We start from the raw sequence: 26,297 nt of genomic DNA on the forward strand, positions 1-26,297 counted from the left end.
GAAGAGCACAGGGACAAGATGCACGTAGGTGAGTAGTTACCTTCTGGTTGCTTTTATTTTCCTGTTACCTAGGAAACAAGGTCACCAGCTGAGTAAGGACTGGGGTGAAGTGCTGGAGGTTGAGAAGACAGAAGCTATACAACAGTACCTTAGGAGACTGGGACAACGACTGGACTAGGGAAACAAATGCCTGAGGTTAGCAGTCAAGGATTTAAAGTGGGACTAGTCACTGTGGCTCTGTTTCCTGCAGCCACATTTAGCCGCATGGGTACAGGAGCGGAATAGGCGAGTTAGAATGTTTTTTCATTTCCAGATGCTCTGGTTCCTTTACTGAAGTACTGTATTATATTAAGAATATGCCACGGTTTACTAACCCATTCACTTACTGTCAGACATTTATGTTGTGTCCATATATTTACTATTTCAAACACTGCTGCAATAATCATCCTTGTACATGTCTTTGTGCTCACATGGGAGTACTTCTACTCTACCACATAGATCTAGAAGTGGAATCAGTGGGTCATCAAGTATGCTTAACTTCAATTTTACTGGATATTACCAAATTACTCCCCCAAATGATTATACTAATTAACCCTCTCACTAGCAGTGTATAAAAGTTCTGTTTCCCCCTGCCAGACTTCTAAATTTTTTGCCAGCCTAAGGGATATGAAATAGTATCTCACTGTTTTGCAGTATGCTGATTTCAAGATTGAGCATCTTTTCATTTTGAAAAACTAGCCTTCTTTCTCTATCAACACATCTCCACTATACTGCTAACAAGACTATATTAAGTACCTATTGTGTGCCTGGCATTGTGATAATCAAGGGAACAAAAAATGTTAGCAAAATAGATGTGGACTCTGCCTTCCTGGCACTCACAATCTACTGTGGGGTGGGGAGAAAACAAATAATCAAAAATACAAATTGTGGTAAGGTGAAGGACATTAACAATAATCCATGAAAATTTAAAAGGAGACCAATTTAGCCAGGCAGTCATTAAAACCTTCCCTGATGTGACATTTGCATTTTTAACAGGTAGGAATTAACTATTTCAGTATTTATAAAAGCCCACTTATAAAGAACCAAGCATCACCAGCATCAATATGCCTAATAACCGCAGAATTGTTTTATTATCCATGCTGGCACAGAGAAGTGCTAGATGCTCTGGCAGACATAGTGCCTACCTTGGGGCCCTTCCCCACATACACCCAGGCACCAGGAGTAGGACACTGGTTTTCTCTTGTTTCCCTTTTGCAATTTTGAAGTTATTACTCCTGCACTATTGTAACTAGTTTATTCTTGCATGAATCTCACACCTGGTTATACTTACCTATACATGCTGACCCAGTAATCCCATTTTGGATATTTATCTCACTCTGGATATTTTAAGAAAAAATTCTATAGAAAAAAAAGTGGGGGTGTTTAAAAAGGTGAAAGTATTCAATGTCATTATAAAACCAATGCCCCAAACTATCCAAATATTATTGCAACAGTAGGGAGTTTGTTAATGGGATCATGAGACTGTGTAGCAACATGAAAAATATTTGTAAGAAAGTTTTTTATTTAAGTATGAGACAAGATTTTATCTACAGTCTAGGCAAATGCAAATAACTTATATATTAAAGTGTGAGGGTGTGGGTGAATCTGGGGGATTTAATTTACTGAAACACTCAAGAGAAACATTCCAAGGCCCTTCATCATTTTGCTTCCACTTGGTCTCCCGTCTAACCTATCACCATATCCCTTCATCCATTCACCCCCAAACGACACTGTGTTACATGCATCTCTTTGAACATAGCATGGCTCTGGAGACATGAAATTTAGAGGTTAAGAGCTCTGCCTTTGCAGCCAGGCAGTTCTGGGTTCCAAGTCTGAATCTGCCATGGGCAGTACTTTACCTCTCTAGGTTTTTCTCCCCATTATAAAACAAAGACATAATACATGCATTAAGTTTCTTTAATGCAAGCAACAGAAATATAACAAAGGGGGACTCATTCAACTGATAGTGGGGAGCCCACTGAATCCCAGAAGAGCTTCAGAAATTGAGCCCAGTCCAAGGACCTCAGGAATGAGAAATGAGAACACCATCATGGCGGCTGCATCCCCTCCTGCTACAACAGACCTCCCCGCTCTGGTAAGGAATCAGGCTCCAGGCAACTTTAGGCCTTCACCTTACCAGCCTAGCAACCTCAAATTAAAGTATCCTTGCTAAGTCTATTTTGAAAAAATTCTGTCAAAGGACTCTGATTGGCTCAATTGTTCCTGGAACTATCATTGAGCCCCAGGATGTCCTGACTTGTGTTCCTGTGGTCAGTACAGCAGGGATTGTTACAAGAGGAAGAGTGGGGAAAAAGTTAGGCAAAGACAAGACACCACAAGACCTATTAGGGGACCTGTAAGGATTAAATGAAATGATGGCTATATAGTACTTAGCACAATGTCTTTCAAGTAGTAAGCAATCAATAAATGCTATTAACTCACCTGGCTGTGATGAGTTTAGCAGTTAATCCCTCTTCCTTGATGCACCACTCTTTAATCTTAGCCAAGTTCTGAAAATGGAAAAAGACAAACTGACTCCCATTCAACTAAGAAGGCTATTTATTGAAATAATACAACAATGTTACAAGGATGTATTTCATATGGCCTAGAAGCTCGGTGTTCATTAAGTGCATGGTGCATGGTTGCTGGGACTAGAGAATCCTCTGCTCAATCAACCATACATACATCCTGGGCGCCCTCCCTGCCAATGATGATATGCTGAGATTCAGAGACTGGTTGGATCTAGGCCAGGCTGCACACACAAACCAGTGGTCTCCTTTAGGTCTTCTGGAACTAAGTCTTTATAAACTTCCACAACAGCTGCGTAGCACTCAACTGGTTACAATTCATGCCATTCTTGCAAACAGTCCACTATGGGGATCCCCAAACAATCAACAGAAAAATGAGTTCCTGACAGGCATCCTAGCCAATCAGTAGAGGAGGTTCCGAGTAGAACTGCCCATTGTCAAGCTACGTATCAGACAACACAGGCACGGTCTTGGCATTGTGGCGTATGCTAAGCGTGGAACATCATAAACAAGGTATTTTTGAATGGTTAAAGTCTTGGAAGGGCAGATCTGCTATAGAGCATCCCATCTTGCTCCACATACGACAAACTCACTGGGCTGGACTTCCCACATTGCAGGCCCCAGGCACATTTTTCCTGCAGAGAATTACGAAGGATGTTTGGGAGCTGCCTCATGTTGTCCAGGATGAGACAAAAATGATGGATCCTGCCACCTGGCATGCAAAGAAGCCAGTAAGAAAGGTTCACCATCAACACCACCCCATATCACTCCTCCCCAGGATTCATCATTAGGGCAGGAAAATTTGCTTATCTTGGGGGGAACAGAGGCTCTTTCATGAAAAGGGTCAATTTCTACAGTTGCTTCCAAATTTCTCTGCACTACTGGTGCCAATGAACGAACAAAGATTCTGGAAATTCCTTTAGAACAGGCCATGGGAGGCTTTAGGGGATATTAAGGATTAGAGTGGGCTATTGAAGCTTACCTCACGCTTTACTGATGGAAAGGCAGCACAGAGCCATAAAAGTTAATTTTTTAATGGTGAAAATTTCCTTGGCACACAAAATGACCCACTACATGATGATTCCCTAAACTGATTTAAAGGCAAATTTTATGGCAATGGATAATTGGATTTATACTTCTCTACAGTAAAATTAATTTGAGGAATTTTTGTGTGTGTGTGGTACACGGGCCTCTCACTGCTGTGGCCTCTCCCGTCGCAGAGCACAGGCTCCGGACGCGCAGGCTCAGCAGCCATGGCTCACGGGCCCAGCCGCTCCGCGACATGTGGGATCTTCCTGGACCGGGGCACGAACCCGTGTCCCCTGCATCGGGAGGTGGACTCTCAACCACTGCGCCACCAGGGAAGCCCAATTTGGGGAACTTTTTTTCTCTTAGTTCTGTGTTGTTTTCCCATTGATCAAATCAATACAGGAAGCTTGGGGCAGTGCTTTTTCATGGGAGGATCACGAAAAGCACAGTAGGAAGACTTATTAATTCTACGAAACTGACATACCTTAGCTGAAGTATGATACGTGGGAAAAGAAAAAAAGTCATTAGTAGTTCAACTATTTACAATTTCTGTTAACATTTTGGTTTGTAAGCTTCCAACAAGCTGCTTTAAATAAGTGTGTGACAAATTTGCATATGTCTTGCTGCCTCTTATGCTTTTAAGAATTCCCAAAGTATTCAACTCCTGAGCGTTCATTAAATATTTGTGCATCTGATTTATTTTAAAACTTATTTTAAAGCCCTGAATTCCAAAATATCTTTTCAGTGGCAAGACCATGAGGCCAAAGATCCAGGAGACCTGCATTTTCCACCCAGCTTTGCCGCTATAAACTGTATCATGCTGTGCAACCACTTCACATCTTTGGCTTTCAGTTTCTTCATCTGTACAATGAAGCGGTTGGACCAGCTGATCTAATTCTTTGAATGGTGAATTCCTGGAGGTGACATGGTAAATTTAATGTTAAGAGCTGCAGTTGAATGCAGCTGTCAAGCAATTTAAAAATGAGTTTTGGTCACTATCATGGGAGTTTTATTTATTTTTTTAAAAAGCTGTAAACAGTGAGAGTTACAAGTTAAATTGCTGAAAGCTGGTGATCTCCTGCAAACATATATTCAAAAAATTTACAAAGTCCAATATATAGGCATACCATTTCTAACAGGTTATATGTTTGTAGTTGTTTTTACACACGTCTGTAATCAGATCTGAGAATGTGGCTTTTATTTATTTTTTTCCTTTTTTTTTTTTTCTCTTTTTTGGCTGCAGCACATGGCACGCAGGATCTTCACCGACTAGAGATCGAACCTGTGCCCCTGCAGTTGGAAGCATGGAGTCTTATAACCACTGGACCACCAGGGAAGTCCCAGAGAATGTGGCTTTTATTAAAAAAAAACACTGTCTACTAGCACAGAGCTTTCTCCACACACAATGTGCACACATACACACACACAATTCATTACATTCTCAAGCTTTCTCTCCAGTAAGAATCCTCTGATACTGAATAAGAACAATATTTTAGCTAAAGCTTTTGGCACATTCCCTAATGTCAAGGTTCCTAGAGTTTATTTCGTGTATGAATTCTCTGATGTTTAGTAAGAGCTGAGCTTCGACTGAAGTTTTTCCCACATTCCTTACAAGCGTAGGGTTTTTCTCCAGTATGGATTCTCTGATGATCATGCAGATTAGTTTTCTTTCGGAAAGCTCGCCCACATTCATTACATTCATAGGGTTTTTCTCCGGTATGAGTTCTCTCATGCTGAATGAGGGATGAACTCTGACTGAAGGCTTTACCACAGTCGATACATTCATAGGGTTTCTCTCCAGTGTGTGTTCTCTCATGTTGAGTCAGTGATGAGCGTCGACTGAAGGCTTCTCCACATTCATTACATTCATAGGGTTTTTCTCCAGTATGAATTCTGTGATGCTCTATGAAACTCGTACTCCTTTTGAAAGCTTTCCCACATACATTACATTGATAGGGTTTCTCGCCAGGGTGAGAAATAGATTGTTGACTAAAGGCCTGCTCACAATCATAGGGGTTTTCTCCAGTGTGGATCCTCTGATGGTCAGAGAAGTCTGTAATGTGACTGAAGTCTTCCCCACAGTCATTGCAATGATAGGATTTCACTTCAGTGAGAGTGTTTTCATCTTGAGTAAGAGATGAGCTCTTGAAATCTATGCTGTAGTTACTGCTTTGGTAAGGTTTGCCTCTCTTATGAATCCTCATATGTTTATAAAGGGATGGGCTCTGACCAAAAGCCCTCCCACATATGCTACATTCAAAAGGTTTCTCTCCTGTGTGAGTCCTCTCATGCTGGACAAGGGAAGAACACCGACTAAAGGCTTTCCCACATTCCTTACATTGGAAGGGTTTCTCTCCACTATGTGTGACCTCGTGTTGAGTGAGGGATGTGCCATGCCTAAACGACCTACCACACAAATTACATCGATATGGTTTCTCTCCAGTGTGAATTCTCTGGTGTTGAACAAGGGAGGAGCTGCGCTGGAAGGCTTTCCCACAGAGACTACACTGATAGGGTTTCTCTCCAGTATGAGCATTCTCATGCTGACCGAGGGATGAGCTATGCCTGAAGGCCTTCCCACACACATTACATTCAAAGGGTTTCTCCCCAGTGTGAATTCTCTGATGCTCAGTAAGTTGTGTCTTCCAGAGGAAGGTTTTCCCACAGTCAGTACATTCATGGTGTTTCTTTCCAGGATAAATTCCCTGATCTGCACCGTTGGGGAAAGTTCCATCTCCTTTATGAGTTTTCTCATGTTTAGTCAATGATGACCTATGAATAAAGGCTTTTCTACATTTATTACATTTATAAGGTTTCTTTTTTGCAAGGATATTATTCTGACTGAGTAAGTCTGAATTATGTCCCAAATTGCTCCCAAGTGTATCACATTCATTAGACCTTGGAGGAATGTTCAGTTGTGTAACCAGGTCTGTGTTCAATCTAGAATTTTCAACAAATTTATTTTGCTCACAAGCTTCCTCTGGTGTGATTATTTTCTTCTGGGTGGATGCATCTGGCCCCAAATGTCTCTTCCAGTTTTCCTTGTGCCTCTCTAACTGGCCATTAACATCCCAAGTGTCTTCTAACGTGGCACATGAGGGATCATCTGTGCTAAGGGATACTTCAGATATGCTCTGCTGATTTGAAGATTTGGCTTCAGGCCTGGTCCTCCAGTCTGAAAGAAATCCAAAGTGCAAAAGTCCCCTATTCCCTCCTGTTAAAACAAACTGCTACAGGAATGAGGAAGTGAAAGAGATATGTTATACATCACTCTGTTTTGAAATTAGTCCTGTAGCTTCAGGAGAAGGCCCAAAATGGAGAAAGGAAGAGTGGAGAGAGGTGACAATGCAGACTGCAGATCCAGAGAGAAGAATAAGTCCAGAATGAGGAAGCCCATGTAGGAGGGCTTGTTAGGGAGTAGGGAACAGGTGAGCAAGAGAGAGTTAGGCACAGATACAAATGGAATAGGATCATGGTCTGTCTTGCAGAGTCCTATCTGCTATCCATGCCTCCCGGCCATTTTACAAACTGCCACGGAATCTATCTTCCTAATACATTCATTTCATAATTTCTTTAAAGTCCCCTCTGAGGCTTCAGATCTTCAAACCCTGCAGAGAAAATCTGCAGCCAGTGATCTAACTGAAATGATTCTTTGACATAACCCGAGATCAAGGGCTATACTTCCCAAAGAGAAAAAAAAGTAATATTTCAGGAGGCAAATCATCCTTGCCCTTACACACGGAGCTGTGATTTTAGTCTATTTGAGTTCTGATTCTACATTAATCACCTCTCTTAACCAAAAACAATTTATTTTAATCTGCCTAAAAAACCGATCTCTAAACCTCTGTTTAACCTCAGAATACTAATAGCAGAAAATTAATTAATGTCTAGGTTCTAAGAAAGGTAACCTTTTAAAAACTAAGGGTAGGGAGGTTTCTGGAATGATGGAGATGTTCCATATCAACAGAAGTTTCGGTTGGATGGGAGAATGCACTTGTCAAAATCAAATGGATGGTACATATATAAGAGGTATATATTTCACTGTATATAATATTTTCTAAAAAAAAAGAACTATGAACAAATATTGAACTCTAGCCAATGATATACATGCTGAAGCATGTAGGGGTGAAATGTACTCATGTCTGCAACTCACTAGGAAATGCATCAAAGGTAAGACAGATTAATAGATAGACAGACGAAGAGATATGACAAAGTGATAAAGCAAATATAACAACATGTTAACAACTATAGCACCACGGTGGTAGGTATATGGTGTTCACTGTATAATTTTTTCAACTTCTCAAATATTTGAAAATTTGCATAATAAAATACTAGGAGGGGAAAAAAAACCCCCAGTAACTAAGGAGCCCTAAACTCCCAAATTCCTTACCCTGGAACAAGACTCAATTCTAAATTTCTGAGGACAGAGAATGCTTTGTACTCCTTTTAGAATCCTTCTCAGTGGGACATTCAAGAAATGTTTGTTGGAATGAATGAATGAGAAAGTTCTCTCCCAGCAAGATACCATAACAATCAATCAAGTAATTTTCTGACTGCCTCCTATATGCTCTGCAATACAAATAGAAAATATTTAGAAATATAATAAATAGACTCTCCAGGAGCTTAAAATCTAAGAATAAAAACAAGACTCAATCTTTTGATGACTTAAGAAAAAACCCATCAGATGGCACATATTAAGTCTGAATTTGTGTGGTAGAGATGATATAAATGGTATTTGTGATCAAGGAAGAAACAAATAAATATATTAGCATATATTAAGTTTTATGGATTAGACAGACCTTGAACTTAAAGAATAGATGGTTTTGGATAGGCACAAAGTATTATCTAATGAGGGAAACTATATGCTACTTACAGAGAACACCAAGAAAAAGTTTAAACTAGATGGAGCTTTTTTTTAGCAGGAATAGAAAGATAATACTGGAAGGGATGATGGGGACCTTTAAATCAAGGGAGTTTCTGCTTCCTATAATGAGGTACAGGGAGTAATAGCAAAGTTCTTTCAGAGGTGGCTGGTTTAGGAAGATAAAGCATTAAAATCCAATATGGTCCATGAAGTGATGAATAGATAAACAAAATGTGATATATCCATACAATAAAATATTACTCAGCAATACAAAGGAATGAAGTTCTAATACATGCTACAACATGAATGAACCTTGAAACGTTATGCTAAGTGAAAGAAGCCAGTCACAAAGGGCTACATATTATGATTCCATATATAGAAAATATCCAGAATAGGCAAATCCATAGAGATAAAAAGTAGATTAATGGTTGCCAGGAGCTGGGGGGTATGGGGAATGGAAAGTGACTGCTAGTGGGTATAAGATTTCTTATTGGGGTGTTGAACATGTACTGCTTAGATAGTGGTGATGGCTGCACAACTCTGTACATATCCAAAACAACCACTGAAATGTACACTTTAAAAGGGTGAATTTTATGGTATGTGAATTATATCTCAATAAAAGTATGATTTAAAAAATCCAGTATGGATTACAAAAAGATAAGATTCAGTGAGCAATTTCAACTGGGAATTATAATAATCTAAGTCTGGGGTTTGGTTTAGGATGTCACCAGTCCAAGTTAAAAGGGAGGAAAACCTAAGATACTTCTCAAAGGAGGAAAATAACTTGGGTTGAAAGAAAAAGACTAGACTGACTATGGTGTCTGGCCTGAGGGACTGGAATCCTGGTAATTTCTAATGGGCAAGGGGAGAAATGGATAATGGGCAATGTAGCAAAATGTGCTGACTGGAGATGCAAGATGATTAATCTAGATTTTACACCTCTAATAAGAACGTTGTGGGACTTACAAGTGGAGGGGTCCTGTGAGAAGAAAATAAAAGTGACCAGGGTACAAGTAAGGATGATTCTGAGTCTACAGCACACAATAAAGAGCTGCAACTACCAGAAGGCAGGCACCCTTTTATAGGGAGGTAATATAGAAAGAAAGGAGAGGAAGCCAGAAGGCAGGCTCCTTAAGGTAGATTCACTAAGAGGGAAAAGCAAGAAAAGCCAAAGACCCAAAGCCAAGAAGCATTGAATGAGTGGGGAAACCAGGAGAGGATGATACTCCAGGAACTGTGGAGGGAGGAAATGGACAGGAGTGCAGGACGGAAGGAGAATGGTGTTGCTCGCCAGACAGGTGGTACAGGAGTGCAGTCAGGGGAAAAAGTCTGGAGGGAGGGAGAATCAAGGTTATGGGTATTTCCTACAAGTCTGGGGCATTCGACAGTGAAAGCAGCAAGAAAAAACAAGGAGGAGATATGGAAGTTCAATTAATGTCTGAATGAGTAAGAAAAGAGATCTCTAAATAATGAAGGGGGACTGAGGACACCAAAGGAGAAAATAGAAGTAGGGATATAGGATAGGGACAGATGGTATTCTGAGTGTAGGACAAAGGGCTACTTCAGAAAGGAAAAAGAGGTACCTTTTCTTCCAAGACCTACCAGCAGCAAGACACCCTAATGGAGAAGGGAGACATATAGAGGTGTCATCCAGGAGACGGTCCAACCTCTTCTACAGGTCTAGGCGCTCCCAAGGCAGCAATCTGAAGGTGCTTCCCTCTCCCTCAGCTGTGCCATTGTCCTACATGCTTGATTCTCCCTCATTTACCTGGACAGAAAGGTCTTTGGATTTCTCCCTCTGCTATCCATGGCTCTTCTCCTTGCTCCAATTTGAAGATCACCTCTGGCTTGGAAACTTGATATCCTGCTCATGGGTAAATACACAAGATTTGGTTGTTTGTGCAAGTAGACAAAGAACCCTCTACAAGTCAGTATTAGGCCTTGATCCTCAGGAACTCTGAAGGGAAAAAATGGTGCAACTTGAAGAGTCATGCAATCAAATGGCCTATTTCCAGTTCTGCAAAAGAAAGACCTTTTACCTAAAGAGCAGGCTCAGAAACCCATAAAGCTGGGTCCCAGCAAGATGAACAAGCTCTAACCCTGTACACTCTGCTCACAGTCACCCAAACTATGAGTCCCACAACCTTAGCAACTGAGAAAGGAAAGACCCACCAATACATAGACAATGAGATGTGGTCCTTACCAAGAGAAACCAAGTGGCTATAGTTCTCCAGCATCACATCCCTGTACAAGCGCCTCTGAGCGGGATCCATGTGGTGCCATTCTTCCTGGGTGAAGTTCACAGCCACATCTTTAAATGTCACCGATTCCTGTAGGAACACATTCCTGCTCAAGTAGGGATCAACCCCACAAATGTTCCCATGGCAAAACTGGGAACCTACTGTAGGGTCTATCACAAATGGTGATCACACGTGTGATATCCTGAGGAGGCAATGTTGGGTTAAATATACTAGTTGTTACACAATTTTATAGAGAATCTAATATGGCAGGCAGGAAAGTCATGAGGGGCAATGTGTCCCGCAATCCTGTAAGCCTACTTAGTTTTCTTCTTGTTCCCTTCAAAGCCAAGCCTTTCCTATACAATCACCAATTCCTCACTGCCCATTACAAAACCCAAATACAGCAGGGAATAAAAAGTGACAGCCCTCCTTCACCCCCATCACCAATCCCACAAACTCCCTACAAATAACCATTGTTAACAGTTTGGTGTATACACTTAACAGTCCCTTTCCATGTTTCACACACACACACACACACAGTCTTGTTTTGTGAAATATCATATAAATTGTTCTACATCCTGCTTTTCACATTTAGCTATGTATCTTGGAAGTCTTTCCTTAGTGTTATGTATAACTTCACCTTATTTCTTTGAATTCTTCATAGCACCGCAGAGTACAGCTGTACCATAAGACACCCATTGCCTAAAACCCATAGCACCCCACTGTACTAGGAACAAGATTCAAACTCCCCCATCACTCACTGGGCTCTGGCCATGCTGACCTTGCCCTGAATATATCAAGCCTGTTCCCACCCTGGGCCTTGGGATCGCGACATGGTTGACAATCAGTCAACCTAAACCACGTTTAGGTCTCAGGTCCAGGATCGCCGCCTCAGAAAAGGTGTCTTAGCACCTCCCTCTAATTTACTATGCATCATATTATCATGCTTAATTTTTCTCCTAAAACAGGTATCGCTCACTGTCCAAATTCCTGCCACCTGAACTCAGGAACCAAATAGATTCAGATGAAAAAGGACACTTGTATTTCTAATCGTTATCTGAGATTTGTTAGCTTTTCTGTCTCCCCAGTTGCAAGTCCCGTGAGAATAAGGACTTTACCTATCTTATTCACAGCTATATGCCCCCCAGTGCCTAGACCGATGCCCAGCACATAGTGGATGCTTAGAAAAACTTGGTGAATGAATAAATGGACCAGTTCTTTTTTTTTTTTTTTTTTTTTTTTTGCTGTACGCGGGCCTCTCACTGTTGTGGTCTCTCCCGTTGCGGAGCACAGGCTCCGGATGCGCAGGCTCAGCGGCCATGGCTCACGGGCCTAGCCGCTCCGCGGCATGTGGGATCTTCCCGGACCAGGGCACGAACCCGTGTCCCCTGCATTGGCAGGCGGACTCTCAACCACTGCGCCACCAGGGAAGCCCGACCAGTTATTATGATATTTGTATTAGTTCCAATATTTTGCTATTACAAACATTACTGCAATACACACTCTTTGTGCAAATATATTAGAATTCCTGTAGGCTAGCTAGCTAGAATTGGAATTTCTAGGTCAAAGATTTTTTCATGCTTTACTCCACTCCAATCACTTCCTCCTCAACACCCACTGAAATTGGCTGAGGACTCTCGTGCCTCTGAATAGTCCGTTCTGATGCTCACAGGTTGATTTCTGTCTTGCCTCACCAGGCCTTGTTAAGCCATGGGACACCTGTCACTATGCCCAACTTGAAATATCTCCTTTGGTCCTGGTTAGATTTCTACCTCAAGAAGTACATAATAAAGTATGTAAAGACAATCAGCATGAAAAGACACTGAAAGCAGAGCCATGAGTTCACTGGAGCAGTGAGGGAAAGTTACGTGAAGGTTTCTACCTTATTCCATGCCCTCCTCCCATGTGCTTAGCTATAGCTGAATTGGACTTCTGTTTCCTGGAAGATAAAATTCTCTCTCCACCCTCCCATCCATCTTTCCCTTGCTAATTCCATACTTCGGGTGTAGGTTAGCAGATCTTCAGTGAGGTTTTCTGATCCCCCAATGGAGGGTCAATCCCCATATCATGTGCTTTAAGCCACTTTGCGCATCCACAATTGAAACAGACCTAATAATCTACTTAATGCTTGTTTTCCTAGTTAGATGGTGAGCATCGTGAGAGCAGGGACTCTACTTTTCCTTTTTTTTAAACTCTAGAATACCAATGTCTAGCAAGTACCTGACCCAACACTAAATATCTGATTCCTGACTGAGTTGAGCCTTGAGGAGATAGCTGAGATTTGAATTTGAGAGAAAAGGAGAGTGGCTCCATCTCCTGCTGGGTGAGGTGCATTATTGCATCCGTACACAACAGTGCCTCCTCCATATCACATTTCTGCTCAACACTGCGGCTGTGTCCCCACAAGAACAGAGAAGGGTTGAACCGTGGCAGATTTTTCTGACAGAGGTCAGGGATCTGACTGTGCCAGGTAAGATGATACTAGATGCTAAAAAAAAAGACACTAGATATTTACTAGGCGCCTGGCTTTACCATATGCACCATGGCAGAATAAAAATGCAAAAGAAAAACACTGCAGTCCTTGAATAGGTTTCAGTTTATTTTAAAATGTGTTGTTTATTAGAGCATGATATGAGACAATACATAGTAAAGTGGGTGCTACCAGCGTCCTGGGCAGGGAAAACTGGGTACAAGAGAGAAGCTTCAAGGTAGGCTATGCACTGGGCCTTAAGAGGTAAGTACCATTAGGATGGGAGAAAAAAGAGTGGGAATCCATCCCAGGTACTGAGAAGTTAGAGAAGGGAGGCTGGATTTGGGATGCACATGGCTAGCAGAGAAAAGGTTTGGACCAAAGCAGACATTTCAAGTTAGGCTGTGAGAAGTAACACCTTTCCACTCCTACTCTGTCCTCTAAACTTACAGCCCCTTTGGTTTAGGAACACAGAGTTGGCAGCCAATCTGGATTCCTTTGCTTCACTGGTTCCCTGTATTTAACACATGGCCTCCTGACTTTATTCTGCTTCCCCAAATAGGTTGAACTAATGTTAAAGAATGTGCTGACCAGTAAACAAATGTCTAGTCCAGGCCACTCATTTCTTGCCCTGGCAGGACAAGTAACTTCTGTTCTACTACTCACGGTTCCACCAACTCTTTCCTGTGTACTATCAGAGTCACTTCTCTAAAACAAATTTGATCATGCATACAAACCTTTAATTTCTTCCCACTTTTCCCTATTCTTACTGCCCTCACCCTAGTCCATGCCACCATCACCTCTTACCTGGATCACTGCTACTATCTCCTACCTTGTCTCCCCTTTTCCACTCATGCCCCACCCCTCCCAAGTCTGTCTTCCATATAACTACTAGACTCATCTTGTTAAAACCTTTCAAAGCAAGTCATTCCTTTGCTTAAAAGCCTCCAATGGCATCCCCCCCCCCCCCCGCAAAAAAAAGCCTCCAACGGCATCCCAATTCATCCCAAGTAAAAGCCAAGGTCTTGATAGTAGCTACACAGCCCTTCACAATCTGGCCCCCCACTATCTCCCTGACTTCATCTTGAACCTCATCCCCAACCTACTGCTCTCTTACCTTTACTCACCCTGCCCTCCTTACAACTCCTGGAACGTACCACACATGCTTCTGCCTTGAGGTCTTCACTCTGCCTGTTCCTTGACTTGGAAGCCTCTTCCTGCAGATATGCATGTGGCTCCCCACTCACTTCCTTCCGCTTTTTGTTCAAACATTACCTCACCAGAGCCAACATCCTTGACCACGCTATATAAAACAGCGCCCCCCCTCCCGCAACCTTGCACTGTCACTCTCTGTTCTTTTCCTTTTTCATAGTCCTTACACCTGACGTGTCATATTTTATTTGTTTACAGTCTGCATCCCACAGCAGAATGTAAATTCCAGGAGAGTAGGAATATTACCTATTTTCTTTATGGCTGAATCTCCATTGGCTACAAGAGGCTGGGCACATAGTGGGGGCTCCATAAATATTTAATAAATTTTCCTTGAGATTAAAAACTAGACTCCTTAGTGTGAGCTTCTGAGCTCTTCCAACCTAGTCCTCACCTTATTTCTGCAGCCTCAGCTCTGGCTCCTCTTCCCCTTGTACACCATGATTCAGTGTGCAGAACACTTACACCTCCTTGAAAAAAAAGATCTTTCTCTTCTGCAAGTGCTGCTTCAAAATGTTGGGCCTTCCCTCCTCTGCCTGCTAACACTCTCCCACCAAGACTCAGTCAAGTTCTCTCCTCAGGGGCTCCATTTCTACCTCCAGGTCTAGGCTAACCCCCGCCCCCCAGCTCCCCTCCCTAGGCCTCTCTTCAGCACAGCTCATAAGACACTACCTTATGGCAAATGTTACCTATTGTTCACTGTGCTTCTAGAGGGTCAAGACCTTGTCTCAGGCGCCTTCGAATCTCCACTGGCCAGAACCATTTTGGTACATAATGGACAGTCAGTGGTCTGCAAGATTAAATAGGTAAAAGGTACTCTGAGATCCTTGGTGTGAGTTAGCCACTCTGAATCAAATCAACTTTAGGGCATCCAATGCAGGTCACACCTCAGACTGTAATAAAATGATCCAGTGATGTCTTGTAAACACTGCTTACCCTTCTTCCAGATTTAACTGGACCTCATAATCAACACCTTTTAAAAACTAACAAGAAGTATTAAATGTTCCCCTTCCTCATGCTGACATAAAGAGGACCTTGGCCAAATGATGGAGCCCAAAGCAAAGAACTGGAAACAGCACATACCAAGTTAAGAAGTTAAGTGTGTAATATCCTTGGGCAAATCACAGACCTCCTGGAGATCCAATTTTCTCATCTATAACATGGATTCCCTGAACTGAAGAAATAAGAGTTTTAAGAGCAGAAGGGTGAAAGAGTACATCCAGAAAGGACATGTCCAACTATAAAAAGACACACTCCTGCAACTCTAGCATATACCATCCCTGCAGGAGAAATCCCCTAAAACTATAACTCAGGAAACTTTGTAGTTTTGCAACTTTGCAAAGCTCAAAACCAGAGCCTGGAAGCTAATGAGTAAAAATAATCTAGTTATTTAAATCACGTATTTTTAAATACTGTGGTTATACTACATGTAACATTTTTATTTATTAATTTAATATAACTATTGTATATAATATTTAATTTTTATGTTATATACAATCACAGTAATATAAAAACTACCCCCCTCTAAGACCAAGTTACTTTAACCAGTTAGAATACATTAAATTTACTGGGATACAGTGTGGCATTTTCACTCAAGTACTCGGTGCTCTATGATACTGGACAATAACAGTTTGGTAAGCTGAGAGTTAACAGCATCCCTAACAAGTGCATACAGAGAGAAGTAACATGATTACTGTTAACCTTCACACACATACCCAGATGCCCTACTGACGCTAATGGCATCATCATCTATAGTATCCCAAGTGGAAACCTGGACCTCACCCTTGACTCTTCATTTTTCCTTTATGCCGTAGAATCACCAACAGCCTCAAAAATGTCTCCTACATTCAGTCCCTTCCCTTCACCTTTCAAACCCAGCTTAAATCCTCCTTGCCAACAATGCCATTGGGCCAGGCAATAGCCTAATGGTCTAGATCTATGTTGTCTAATATGGTAGCCACTTGCCACATGTGAATACTGAGCACTAGTAATGTGGCTAGTCCAAATTAGGACGTGCAGTTAAGTATAAAACACTGGATTTCAAAGACTTAGTACCAAAAAAAACATAAAACATCTCATTAATAATTTTAAAATATTTATTCATGTAGAAATGATAAGATTTTGGCTATATGAGGTTAAATAGTATGCATTACTAAAATTAACTTCCCCTGATTCTTTCTACATCGTGGCTACTAAAAAATTTAAAATTATCAATGTAGCTTATGCTTGTTTTGGACAACACTGTTCTAGGTTGTTCCAGATCTCCACCTCAGGCCATTCTCTCTAGGTGACAGAATCATCTTTCTCTTAAATTCTGCCTGCTGCCACACACCCCATGCTTCTGACAAGTGGGCTCTTTGCCCTGATTACATCATTCTCTTCCATGTTTCCTTGCCTTTGTACATCCTATTCTGACCATCATGTACTTTCTTCCCTCAGCTCTACAGGATAAATTCCAAGTCATCCTTCTAGAACCAGTTCAATGGTCCCTTCCCTTCTGAAGCTTTTCCAGATCCCTGCCACCTTTAGTATTTGGTCCACATCTCAATTTCAGAACTATAGCTATATTTTCATGTTTTTCTCCCTCAACAATTTCTCAAACTCCTTTTCATTTCAGTATTTCCAAAACTAAGCATGTTGGAATTTTCCACAATCACAGGGACAATTTGGAAAAACTGGCCATGCATGAAGGGCCCTACCAGGCAACATTTAAAAGCTCCTTACATGATTCATTATAAAAAAGCAACAACTAACATTTATTGAGCATTCACTGCAGGGCACGCACCCCCTCGCTAAATTTTCTCACTGAAGCCTTACTGCCACCCGACAGGAAGCAGGTACCTTCTCCTGACTGGTTCTGGAGCGTGACCCTGGTTAAGAATACCACCCGGCACAGAGCAGGCATTCTAAAAATGTCTGCTGAGTGAATGAAGAGAGTCTGGGTAATTCTTACCAAAGGAAAATGAGGAGTCATTTTGAGGATTAAAAAAAAATTACAGATTAGTGAATTCTATTCTTAGATTATAAATACTAGGAGCATTAACAGCCAAATCTAAAAGCTGGCTCCTCTTAAATACTGGCTGAACAAAAAAACCTCTGACAAATATACTAAAAGAAGAAATAAAAAAATAAATCAATTTAAAAATAAGGGGAGGGACTTCCCTGGTGGCACAGTGGTTAAGAATCCACCTGCTAATGCAGGGGACACGGGTTCGATCCCTGGTCCGGGAAGATCCCACATGCCGCAGAGCAACTAAGTCCATGTGCCACAACTACTGAAGCCTGTGCACCTAGAGACTGCGCTCTGCAACAAGAAAAGCCACCACAGTGAGAAGCCCGCACAACGCAACGAAGAGTAACCCCCGCTCACCACAACTAGAGAAAGCCCGCACACAGCGACGAAGACCCAACACAGCCAAAAATAAATAAATAATAAATTAATTTAAAAAATAATGATAAAATTAAATTAAAATTAAAATAAGGGGATAAACCAGTAAAATACCCAGCAGTGTGTTAAGAAATGTGAAAGATCTTAGTGAAGTGGATAATTTTTAAATCCTAAATCACCAATGTTGACACAAAAAAGGAGAGAAAATAATTGAGGAAGAAACAGAGAAAACTGTTCCCAAGTCATCCTCTTTATAAAAATCCTGGATCGAAATGTTTTATAGGCAAATTCTTTCAAAAGACAGAAAAAGATGAAAAGCAATCTGAATGTTTCTACAAATTAAGGATAAGCATGCCATCAAAACCTGCCAAAGATCTCTCTTGTAAAAAAAAATTTTTTTTAATTATCTATTGTAACCAATGGGATTTTATCCCAGTATTATTTGTAATAGCAGAAACTTCAGAAGCAACCTAAATGTCCTCTGAGAAATGGTTAAATAAATTTTAGTATATCATACAAAGCAGTATAATACAACCATAAAAGTGATTTAAAAAAACAAAAGGAAAATCCTCATAAAAATCAGATGAAATTTAATATGTTATAATTGAGGGGACTTCCCTGGTGGTCCAGAGGTTAAGAGTTTGCCTTCCAATACAGGGGACCCAGGTTCAATCCCTGGTTGGGGAACTAAGATCCCACATGCCATGGGGCAAATAAGCCCGCGTGCCACAACTACTGAGCCCACGTGCCACAACTACTGAAGCCCGCACTCTACAGCCCGTGAGCCACAACTGCTGAGCCCACATGCCACAACTTCTGAAGCCCATGTGCCTGGAGCCCATGCTCTACAACAGGAGAAGCCACTGCAAGGAAAAGGCCACACACTGCAACAAAGGGTGGCCCCCGCTTGCTGCAACTAGAGGAGGCCCGCGCACAGCGTAAGTCACACTGTTTCATTCAATTGCTTTATCAGAAAATTAGCATCACTGCAACTGGAAAAATCACATTTTTGCTATGTGACGAGCAGAAAATGCAGAAAGTATAAAATCACTGCCTGGGGTTAAGTGCTTATTAATGTTCGCTCATGTGACACCCACTTACTGTGTGTGTACTTTGGAGCAAAGGATGAAAGGAGTCAGGTGGCCCTTCTCTAGAAAAGCAGAAAGCCCAGTACGAGACGGATGGGTAAGCACACCACTCCATATGACATGAGACACTACTATGACAAGTGTACATAGGTGCTACAGGAATGCACAAGAGAGGCACCTGACCTTACCCAAGGGAAGGAGGGTCTGAGCTGAAGCTTAAAGACCAGCACCAGTCAGCTCAGGAAGAGGTTAAGAAAGGGGACCTCTGTATGGAGGGAGCTTGAATATCCCTGGCCACAAACATCCTGACCTGGTTCAGCAAGTGGCTTGGTTTCCCTGGAGCATCTCATCTGAGTTTGTGACCTGAGCCAGCTTTTGCTGGGTCTGTTCAATTCTGATGACCGAACCACAGAGCTCTCCTGGGATCTGAAGTCAATAGAGACCAGGGCCTGGTCCCTCTGCATTTCCTCCCCTTCAAGATAGAACACCAAGACACCTGGTCTCCATAAGCAGCTTTTTCTTATAAAACTTTCCCCATTTCTTACTTTTCTGGTGGCTTCAACTTTAAGAATGGTAAAAAAAAAAAAAAAAAAAAGAATGGTAAACACCTTTTCAAAATCCTAACTAACGGTTTCCCTGGTGGCGCAGTGGTTGAGGGTCTGCCTGCTAATGCAGGGGACAGAGGTTTGAGCCCTGGTCTGGGAGGATCCCACATGCCGCGGAGCAACTGGGCCCGTGAGCCACAGCTACTGAGCCTGCGGGTCTGGAGCCTGTGCTCCACAACAGGAGAGGCCATGATGGTGAGAGGCCCGCGCACTGCGATGAGGAGTGGCCCCCGCTTGCCACAGCTGGAGAAAGCCCTCGCACAGAAATGAAGACCCAACACAGCAAAAATAAATATAAATAAATTAATAAACTCCTACCCCCAACATCTTCTTAAAAAAAAAATCCTAACTAAAAACATAGTACACATATAACAAAAAAAAGAATGCATAGTTGTTTACACAGCTATAGTTACTAACAATCCATAGAACCCAAGGATTTTGGGGGTATTCCGCCCAGCCCATCTCTGCTCCCATTCCCCTCCCACTGTGAGACCACTTTAGGTATTTGTTAGCTAAGCCCTGGGAGAAGGTCTCAACCACAGGAGTCCCAACTTTCAAACTCTTGCTCCTGCACATCATTCACAGCCATCTGTAAAACTAAGAAACTGTACAGTTCCCTGCTCAAAATCATTGGCTCAAGCTACAATAGCCTCCTTGCAGCTCCTTGAATACACCAGACACACATCCCACTGTTCCCTCTACCCAGAACACTCTCCCCCAGACCTGAATGTTGTTAACTCCCACACTTCCTTCAAGTCTGCTCAGATGGTATCATCTCAATAAGGATAAGGCTTACCCTGACCACCCTATTTAAATTGCACTCCTTGGACTTCCCTCGTGGCCCAGTGGTTAAGAATACGCCTGCCAATGCAGGGGACATGGGTTCGATCCCTGGTCCAGGAAGATCCCACATGCTATGGAGCAACAAAGCCCGTGCACCACAACTACTGAGCCCGTGTGCTGCAACTACTGAAGCCCACGTACCCTAGAGCCCAGGCGCCGCAACTACGAAAGCCCGCATGCCTAGAGCCCATGCTCCACAACAAGAGAAGCCACCGCAATGAGAAGCCCGTGCACCACAACGAAGAGTAACCCCCACTCGCCACAACTACAGAAAGCCTGCATGCAGCCACGAAGACCCAACGCAGCAGACGTAAATGAATGAATAAATAAATAGCACTCCTACCACAAGCCCCCAGTTCCCTACTCAATCCCCCTTATTCTTCTCTACCTTTTATCTTTTTTTTTTTTTTTTTTTTTTTTTTTTGTGGGCCTCTCATGTCGTGGAGCACAGGCTCCAGACGCGCAGACTCACCGGCCATGGCTCACAGGCCTAGCCGCTCCGCGGCATGTGGGATCTTCCCGGATTGGGGCACGAACCCGTGTCCCCTGCACCAGCAGGCGGACTCTCAATCACTGCGCCACCAGGGAAGTCCTACCTTTTATCTTTTTTCTAGGGTACTGATGCCTTCTAGGATATCATACAATTTCCTTAATTATTTGCCTCTTCCTTCTAAGATGTAAGCTCCAAGAGAGCAAAGACCATTATAAATTTTGTCCGCTAATGTATACCAACCACCTAGAAAAGTGTCTTAACACTTCACAGGGGTTCAGTGACTATCTGCTGAATGAATGTATGAATGAATGAATGGTTACCAAGGCCAAAGGGTAAAAAGTCCAAACGCCCTTGTATTCTCATCTATACAGTGCCTGCAGCCCACACCCACTGTCACACAGGACAATGGTTTCGGATATAGGCCCCTCATCTTCTTGCCTCCCAACCCCTGACCCACAGTCAATCAGCTCTACCCCCACACCCTTCATTTTCACCGGCTCAGACCCCGCCCCTATTCAAAGGTGAAATCTCCACTGACTCTTCCCACAGGCAGAATTTCCTCTCCCTTCTGCACTCACAGCAGTCCCTGGATCTCTGCAGCAACACTTGAACCACCTTTCTGGTGCTATACTTCTGCATGAGGCTGTCCTCCCCCACTAAATTAACTTCCTGGATAAGTGGTCACATGACTCAACTGCTCATCTTTTGCATTCCTCTGAGCGCCAGGCTCAGAGAAGGGGAACCACTGACAGAGGGAAATTTCTGCCTGAAAAGCCCCATTTGTAGGGCCAGTGTTCTGTTCTGTGCTGTCCTCCATCCCCAGTCATCATGTGCAGCCTAAGTCAGGTAACCCAAGTGAACACTGGCAGGCCATCCCATGAGAACATAACTGAGTGCTCTGGGGAGCACAGCTTTAAAAGTGAAGTTTAAAGAGGTCCCGGAAGTTCACTGTTCAGAACACAGATTCATTTTCACCATCAAAAGGCAACTCCCACCCCCACCCTGCGGAAATGATCAACACCCCTATGAGGTGTTAAGTGAGTTAAGTCATCGGAAGTCTCAAAACCTACTGAGGAAACACTTTATACGGAAAGGTGCTGATGACAGTGATTTGCTCTGGCTCTCCTCAAACAAAACAACTGTTTTGTTCTAGTACTGTTACTTGTCTTACTCCTTAAAGCTCACCCCTGTAAAACAAAAACATATAACAAGAAGTAAAAAAATATAAAGACATTATATGCTGTGTTTAATTTACTGTGAACTGCTTTTAAAGAACATTGGTATTTTTACCTGATTTGTCTCACACCCTAGCAACTAGAATCTGTGATTTTTCCTTAATTGTAAAGAGTGTGGATTAAAATACCATCTGAACTTTGTTATATTTTCACTGATAAGAGTCTGTAAATCAATGGGTAAGCTCAGAGTTGTGATGCTTCTAGAAAATGCCTCCTGTCTCACAAGAATAAACGGGTTCACAAATCAGCGTTATGTTAATTAAGTTGAAGGCCGGACATCTGGGGATGTGCATTATTATACCTCTGTTAAAGCAGAAAAAAACATGTAAAGCTACGGGACACGTCCTCCCTTGTTGTTTTCCTCCTTGCCCGGGAAGAGCCCATCTCCAGGCTCTTCCTAGGCAAGTCCAGACCAGGCTTCTTTGGTCCCTTAAGGTCTCTCTATGGCCCCTGGGTCAGAAGCTAGGGCTCCTCTCTCCTTCACTCACAGTCACTTTCCCCTCTACAGTTTTCTATTCTGTCACCCGACCCTCTAGATTCCTAATGGACAGAGTTCAAGGAATTGGCTTGGCCCTCAGGATTCTCAACACTGACACTTCGTAATACATCCACTCTTAACTCCTCCCACAAGACCACCCCGCCCTGGTCCCCCTCCTCCCCACCAGCCCTCCTTTGGGGAAGCCCTTTCCCCCCAGCTCTGGACACCTTGGTTTTGCAAGGCTAGGAGGCTCCGAGGGGGCAAGCAAGCCAGAAAGGAAGGTCGCTCAAGCAGAGAACAATGACTACTCCAAATACGCCCCGGGGTAGGAACGGGCTGCTCACCTGCGGCCTGGCCGTCGGAGGCCTTGGGGCCATTCCTGCGTCGCCGGGCCCGGCTCCTAGACAGGGTCTGGGGACAGAGGAGAGGGCCCACTCAGCCAGCTGTAACTGCCAACCAGCCCGCGCCCCGCCAGGCCCGGCCCGCCTCCGCCCCGCAGCCACTTCTCCAGGGTAGAGAGGTGGGGCGGTGCGCGGGCCCTGCCTGGGCCTGCCTCCCCCAAACTAAACGCTCGCCGCCTCCTAGACACCCTCCTCCGGCCACGCCCAGTCCCACCCGCAGGATGGTGGGCGCGGCCGAACGCACACGCGCAAAGCCCGTGGGAGGTGCCGCCCCAACCCGCGCACTCGGAATCACCGCCTCCTGGGGACTACGGATTTCGAGACCTCAGGCCCACCCAGGGCTCGGGCCGGCTCCTCCAGTCCCCGGTGCCGGTTCAGTCCTCTGCAACTCTGAAGTCCGAGGGTCGGCCTTCGCCGCACCTGGGCCGGACAATGGCTGCAGCGGCGGGGCAAAGCCGGAAGTGCGCCTGCGCATGCGGAGCCTTTCTCCCGTAACCGCCGGGCCGCGGCGGGCGCGCGACTACACTTCCCAGCGGCCACCGCGCATGGGTCCCACGGAGGCTGCCTGGTAGGACGCTTCGCTTTCCGAGGCGCCCCAGTGGGGACCGCTATCCGGGCCCAACGGGTTGGAGGGTGGGGCTTGAGTACTCCTGCGTCCGCTTATTCCAGTAACAGTCACTGAGCGTCTTCTCTGTGCCAGGGGCGTGTTGCTAGGGGCGGGATACTGCGGTAGATCGGTCAGGAAAGATCCTGCTTTCTGGGAGCGAGTATGCACTCCTGTAGACGAGGCTGACAAAAAAACCCGTAAACATATCAACAAGATAATTTCACGTACTGACTTCAGCTGTAGGAATAAGACAGTGAAGGGAGTGGGGCAACGTTGCCTCTTCTATGCCGTCTTCATCCGTGGGTCACTACCAAAGGTTTGGACACTGACTCCCCAGACCACATATATAGAATATTACGGCCAAGATACTTGATTAAATAGTTGATACTACAGAAAGAAAAAAACAAAAAACCTTCAGATGAATCCGTAGCCTCCTGAACAGTATTCAAAAGCAAACTGTGCCACTGCCATGTTATTTCATTACTTGGTATCCTATTGCTCAGGATTTTGTACTTGGGGAGATAAATAAATGATGGAAAATTTCAACTCAAAGAATTAGATTTATATAATTATGGGGGTTTTTTTGTTTTTGTTTTTTTTTGCGGTACGCGGGCCTCTCACTGTCCTGGTCTCTCCCGTTACGGAGCACAGGCTCCGGACGCGCAGGCTCAGCGGCCATGGCTCACGGGCCCAGCCGCTCCGTGGCATGTGGGATTTTCTCGGATCGGGGCACGAACCCGCGTCCCCTGCATTGGCAGGCGGACTCTCAACCACTGCGCCACCAGGGAAGCTCTATAACTACGTTTTATATATCACAAATAGTCTAAAAACTTCCTAGACTTACACTTGATTTTTTAACATTAGAGTATCACATATTCACATGGTAGAAAATGATTGCAAGTAAATGTTCTTTTTGTTACATGCTTTATCAAAAGGATGAACATTAAAAAAAAATAATGCTTTCCACCACTGCTGCCTGAGTATGATGCTGTGGAACAAACCGAAGGCATCATTCAGAAATATGAATGAGTGGTCTAAGGAGGCCTCTCTGAAGCAGGAACTCAGTAGACTGAGACCTAATGAGGCAACTGCTGGAACATGAGGGAGAAAAGAATTCCAGGCTGAAGGAACTGAGGGTGCCAAAGCCCCGCGGTGGAAACAAACTTGATGTGTTTTAGAAACTGATGCCTAATGTAGCTGTAGCAGAGTGAGGGGGAGGGAGAGTAAGTGACATAGAGGTAGGACAGGTAGGCTGGGGTTTGATGGAGCAAAGGTTTTTAGAGGCTGTGATAAGGAGTGTGGATTTTACTTTGAATGTGATGGGAACCACTGGGTTAGCAGGAGCAGTGGGTCATTTACTACTATGAGGGGATAAGAGAAAATTTCCCTGTTGTCCCAGAATTGGAAACCAGGACTCAGAGCTGAGATTAAATTCTTCTGCGTTCAAAAGAGAGACAAAATGGCGTTTTTCACAGAACTAGAAAAAATAATTCTAAAATTTGTATGGAAATACAAAAGACCCCAAATAGCCAAAACAATCTTGAGAAAGAAGAGCAGAGCTGGAGGTATCACACTCCCCCTGATTTCAAGCTACAGTCATCAAAACAGTACTGGCACAAAAACAGACACATACATCAATGGAACAGAATAGAGAGCCCAGAAATGAACCCTCACTTATATGGGCAATTAAGTTATGACAAAGGAAACAAGAATATAAAATGGGGAAAAGACAGCCTGTTTGATAAATAGTGTTGGGAAAACTGGACAGCTACATGCTAAAGAGTCAAACCAGATAATCTCTCACACCATGCACAAAAATAAATTCAAAATGGATTAAAGGCTTAAATGTAAAACCTGAAATCGTAAAACTTCTAGAAGAAAACATAGGCAGTACTCTCTTTGACATAGGTTCTAGTAACATATATTTTTTGGATATGTCTCCCCAGGCAAGGGAAAGTAAAGCAAAAATAAATAAATGGGGCTACATCAAACTAAAAAGCTTTTGCCCAGCGCAGGAAATATCAATAAAATAAAAAGACCACCTACTGAATGGGAGAAGATACTTGTAAATGATATATCCAATAAGAGGTTAGTATCCAAAATATACAGAGAACTCGTACAATTCAACATCAAAAAACCAAACAACCAAATTTTAAAAATGGGCAGAGGATCTGAATAGACATTTTTCCAAAGAAGACATACAGATGGCCAACAGACACATGAAAATGCTGTCTGTTGAAATGAAAATGAGTGATGCTCAACATCACTAATCATCAAGGAAATGAACATCAAAACCACAATGAGGTATCACCTCACAGCTGTGAGAATGGCTATTATAAAAAAGACAAATGACAACTGTTAGTGAGGACACTGAGAAAAGGGAACCCTCATGCACTGTTGGTGGGAATGTAAAGTGCTGCAGCCACTATGAAAAACAGTTGGAGATTTTTCAAAAAATTAAAAATAGAACTACCATGATCCAGCAATTTCACTCCTGGGTATTTATCCAAGGAAAACAAAAAACACTAATTAGAAAAGATATTTGTACCCCTATGTTCATTGCGGCATTATCTACAATGGCCAAGATATGGAAGCAACCTAAGTGCCCATCAACAGATGAATGGATAAAAATGTGGTATATATACAATAGAATATTAGCCATAAAAAGAATGACATCTTACCATTTTTGACAACATCGATGGACCTAGAGGGTACTATGCTAAGTGAAATAAGTCAGAGAAAGACAAATACTGTATGATATCACTTGTATGTGGAATCTT

General features: G+C 43.1%; 1 protein-coding gene across 4 annotated transcripts; it reads right to left on the reverse strand.

Moving 5' to 3' along the window:
- Positions 1 to 395: 395 nt before the first annotated feature.
- Positions 396 to 23,359, reverse strand: ZFP90 (ZFP90 zinc finger protein). Of its 4 annotated transcripts, none has more exons than XR_003797092.1 (6): positions 23,235 to 23,359; positions 22,854 to 22,920; positions 10,664 to 10,790; positions 10,229 to 10,324; positions 2,482 to 2,549; positions 396 to 1,398 (listed from the first exon to the last, which is right to left on the reverse strand). XR_003797092.1 is itself a non-coding variant. In XM_029245770.1 (6 exons), exons 2-6 carry the CDS (start codon positions 22,884 to 22,886, stop codon positions 6,753 to 6,755), a joined length of 309 nt encoding a protein of 102 aa, XP_029101603.1. In that variant the 5' UTR covers positions 22,887 to 22,920; positions 23,235 to 23,359; the 3' UTR covers positions 6,507 to 6,752. The 4 variants fall into 4 exon arrangements, 3 of the variants coding, with proteins under 3 accessions (XP_029101590.1, XP_029101597.1, XP_029101603.1); XM_029245770.1 differs by lacking the exons at positions 396 to 1,398; positions 2,482 to 2,549 and adding exons at positions 6,507 to 6,771; positions 10,044 to 10,077; XM_029245757.1 differs by lacking the exons at positions 396 to 1,398; positions 2,482 to 2,549 and adding an exon at positions 2,596 to 6,771.
- Between the last annotated feature and the right edge of the window lie 2,938 nt (positions 23,360 to 26,297).

Source organism: Monodon monoceros, unplaced genomic scaffold (genome assembly GCF_005190385.1).
Source record: "Monodon monoceros isolate NGI ecotype Baffin Bay Population unplaced genomic scaffold, NGI_Narwhal_1 Super_Scaffold_10, whole genome shotgun sequence".
NCBI lineage: Eukaryota > Metazoa > Chordata > Mammalia > Artiodactyla > Monodontidae > Monodon > Monodon monoceros.

Bases quoted from the DNA above. Each gene is read 5' to 3' on its own strand.
- ZFP90 (XM_029245757.1), bottom strand. From the start codon at position 22,886: ATGGCCCCAAGGCCTCCGACGGCCAGGCCGCAG. The intron at 10,791-22,853 runs GTGAGCAGCCCG...GTGTTCCTACAG, and splicing joins CTCCGACGGCCAGGCCGCAG to GAATCGGTGACATTTAAAGA. The intron at 10,325-10,663 runs GTAAGGACCACA...ACCCATGAGCAG, and splicing joins TAGCCACTTGGTTTCTCTTG to GATATCAAGTTTCCAAGCCA.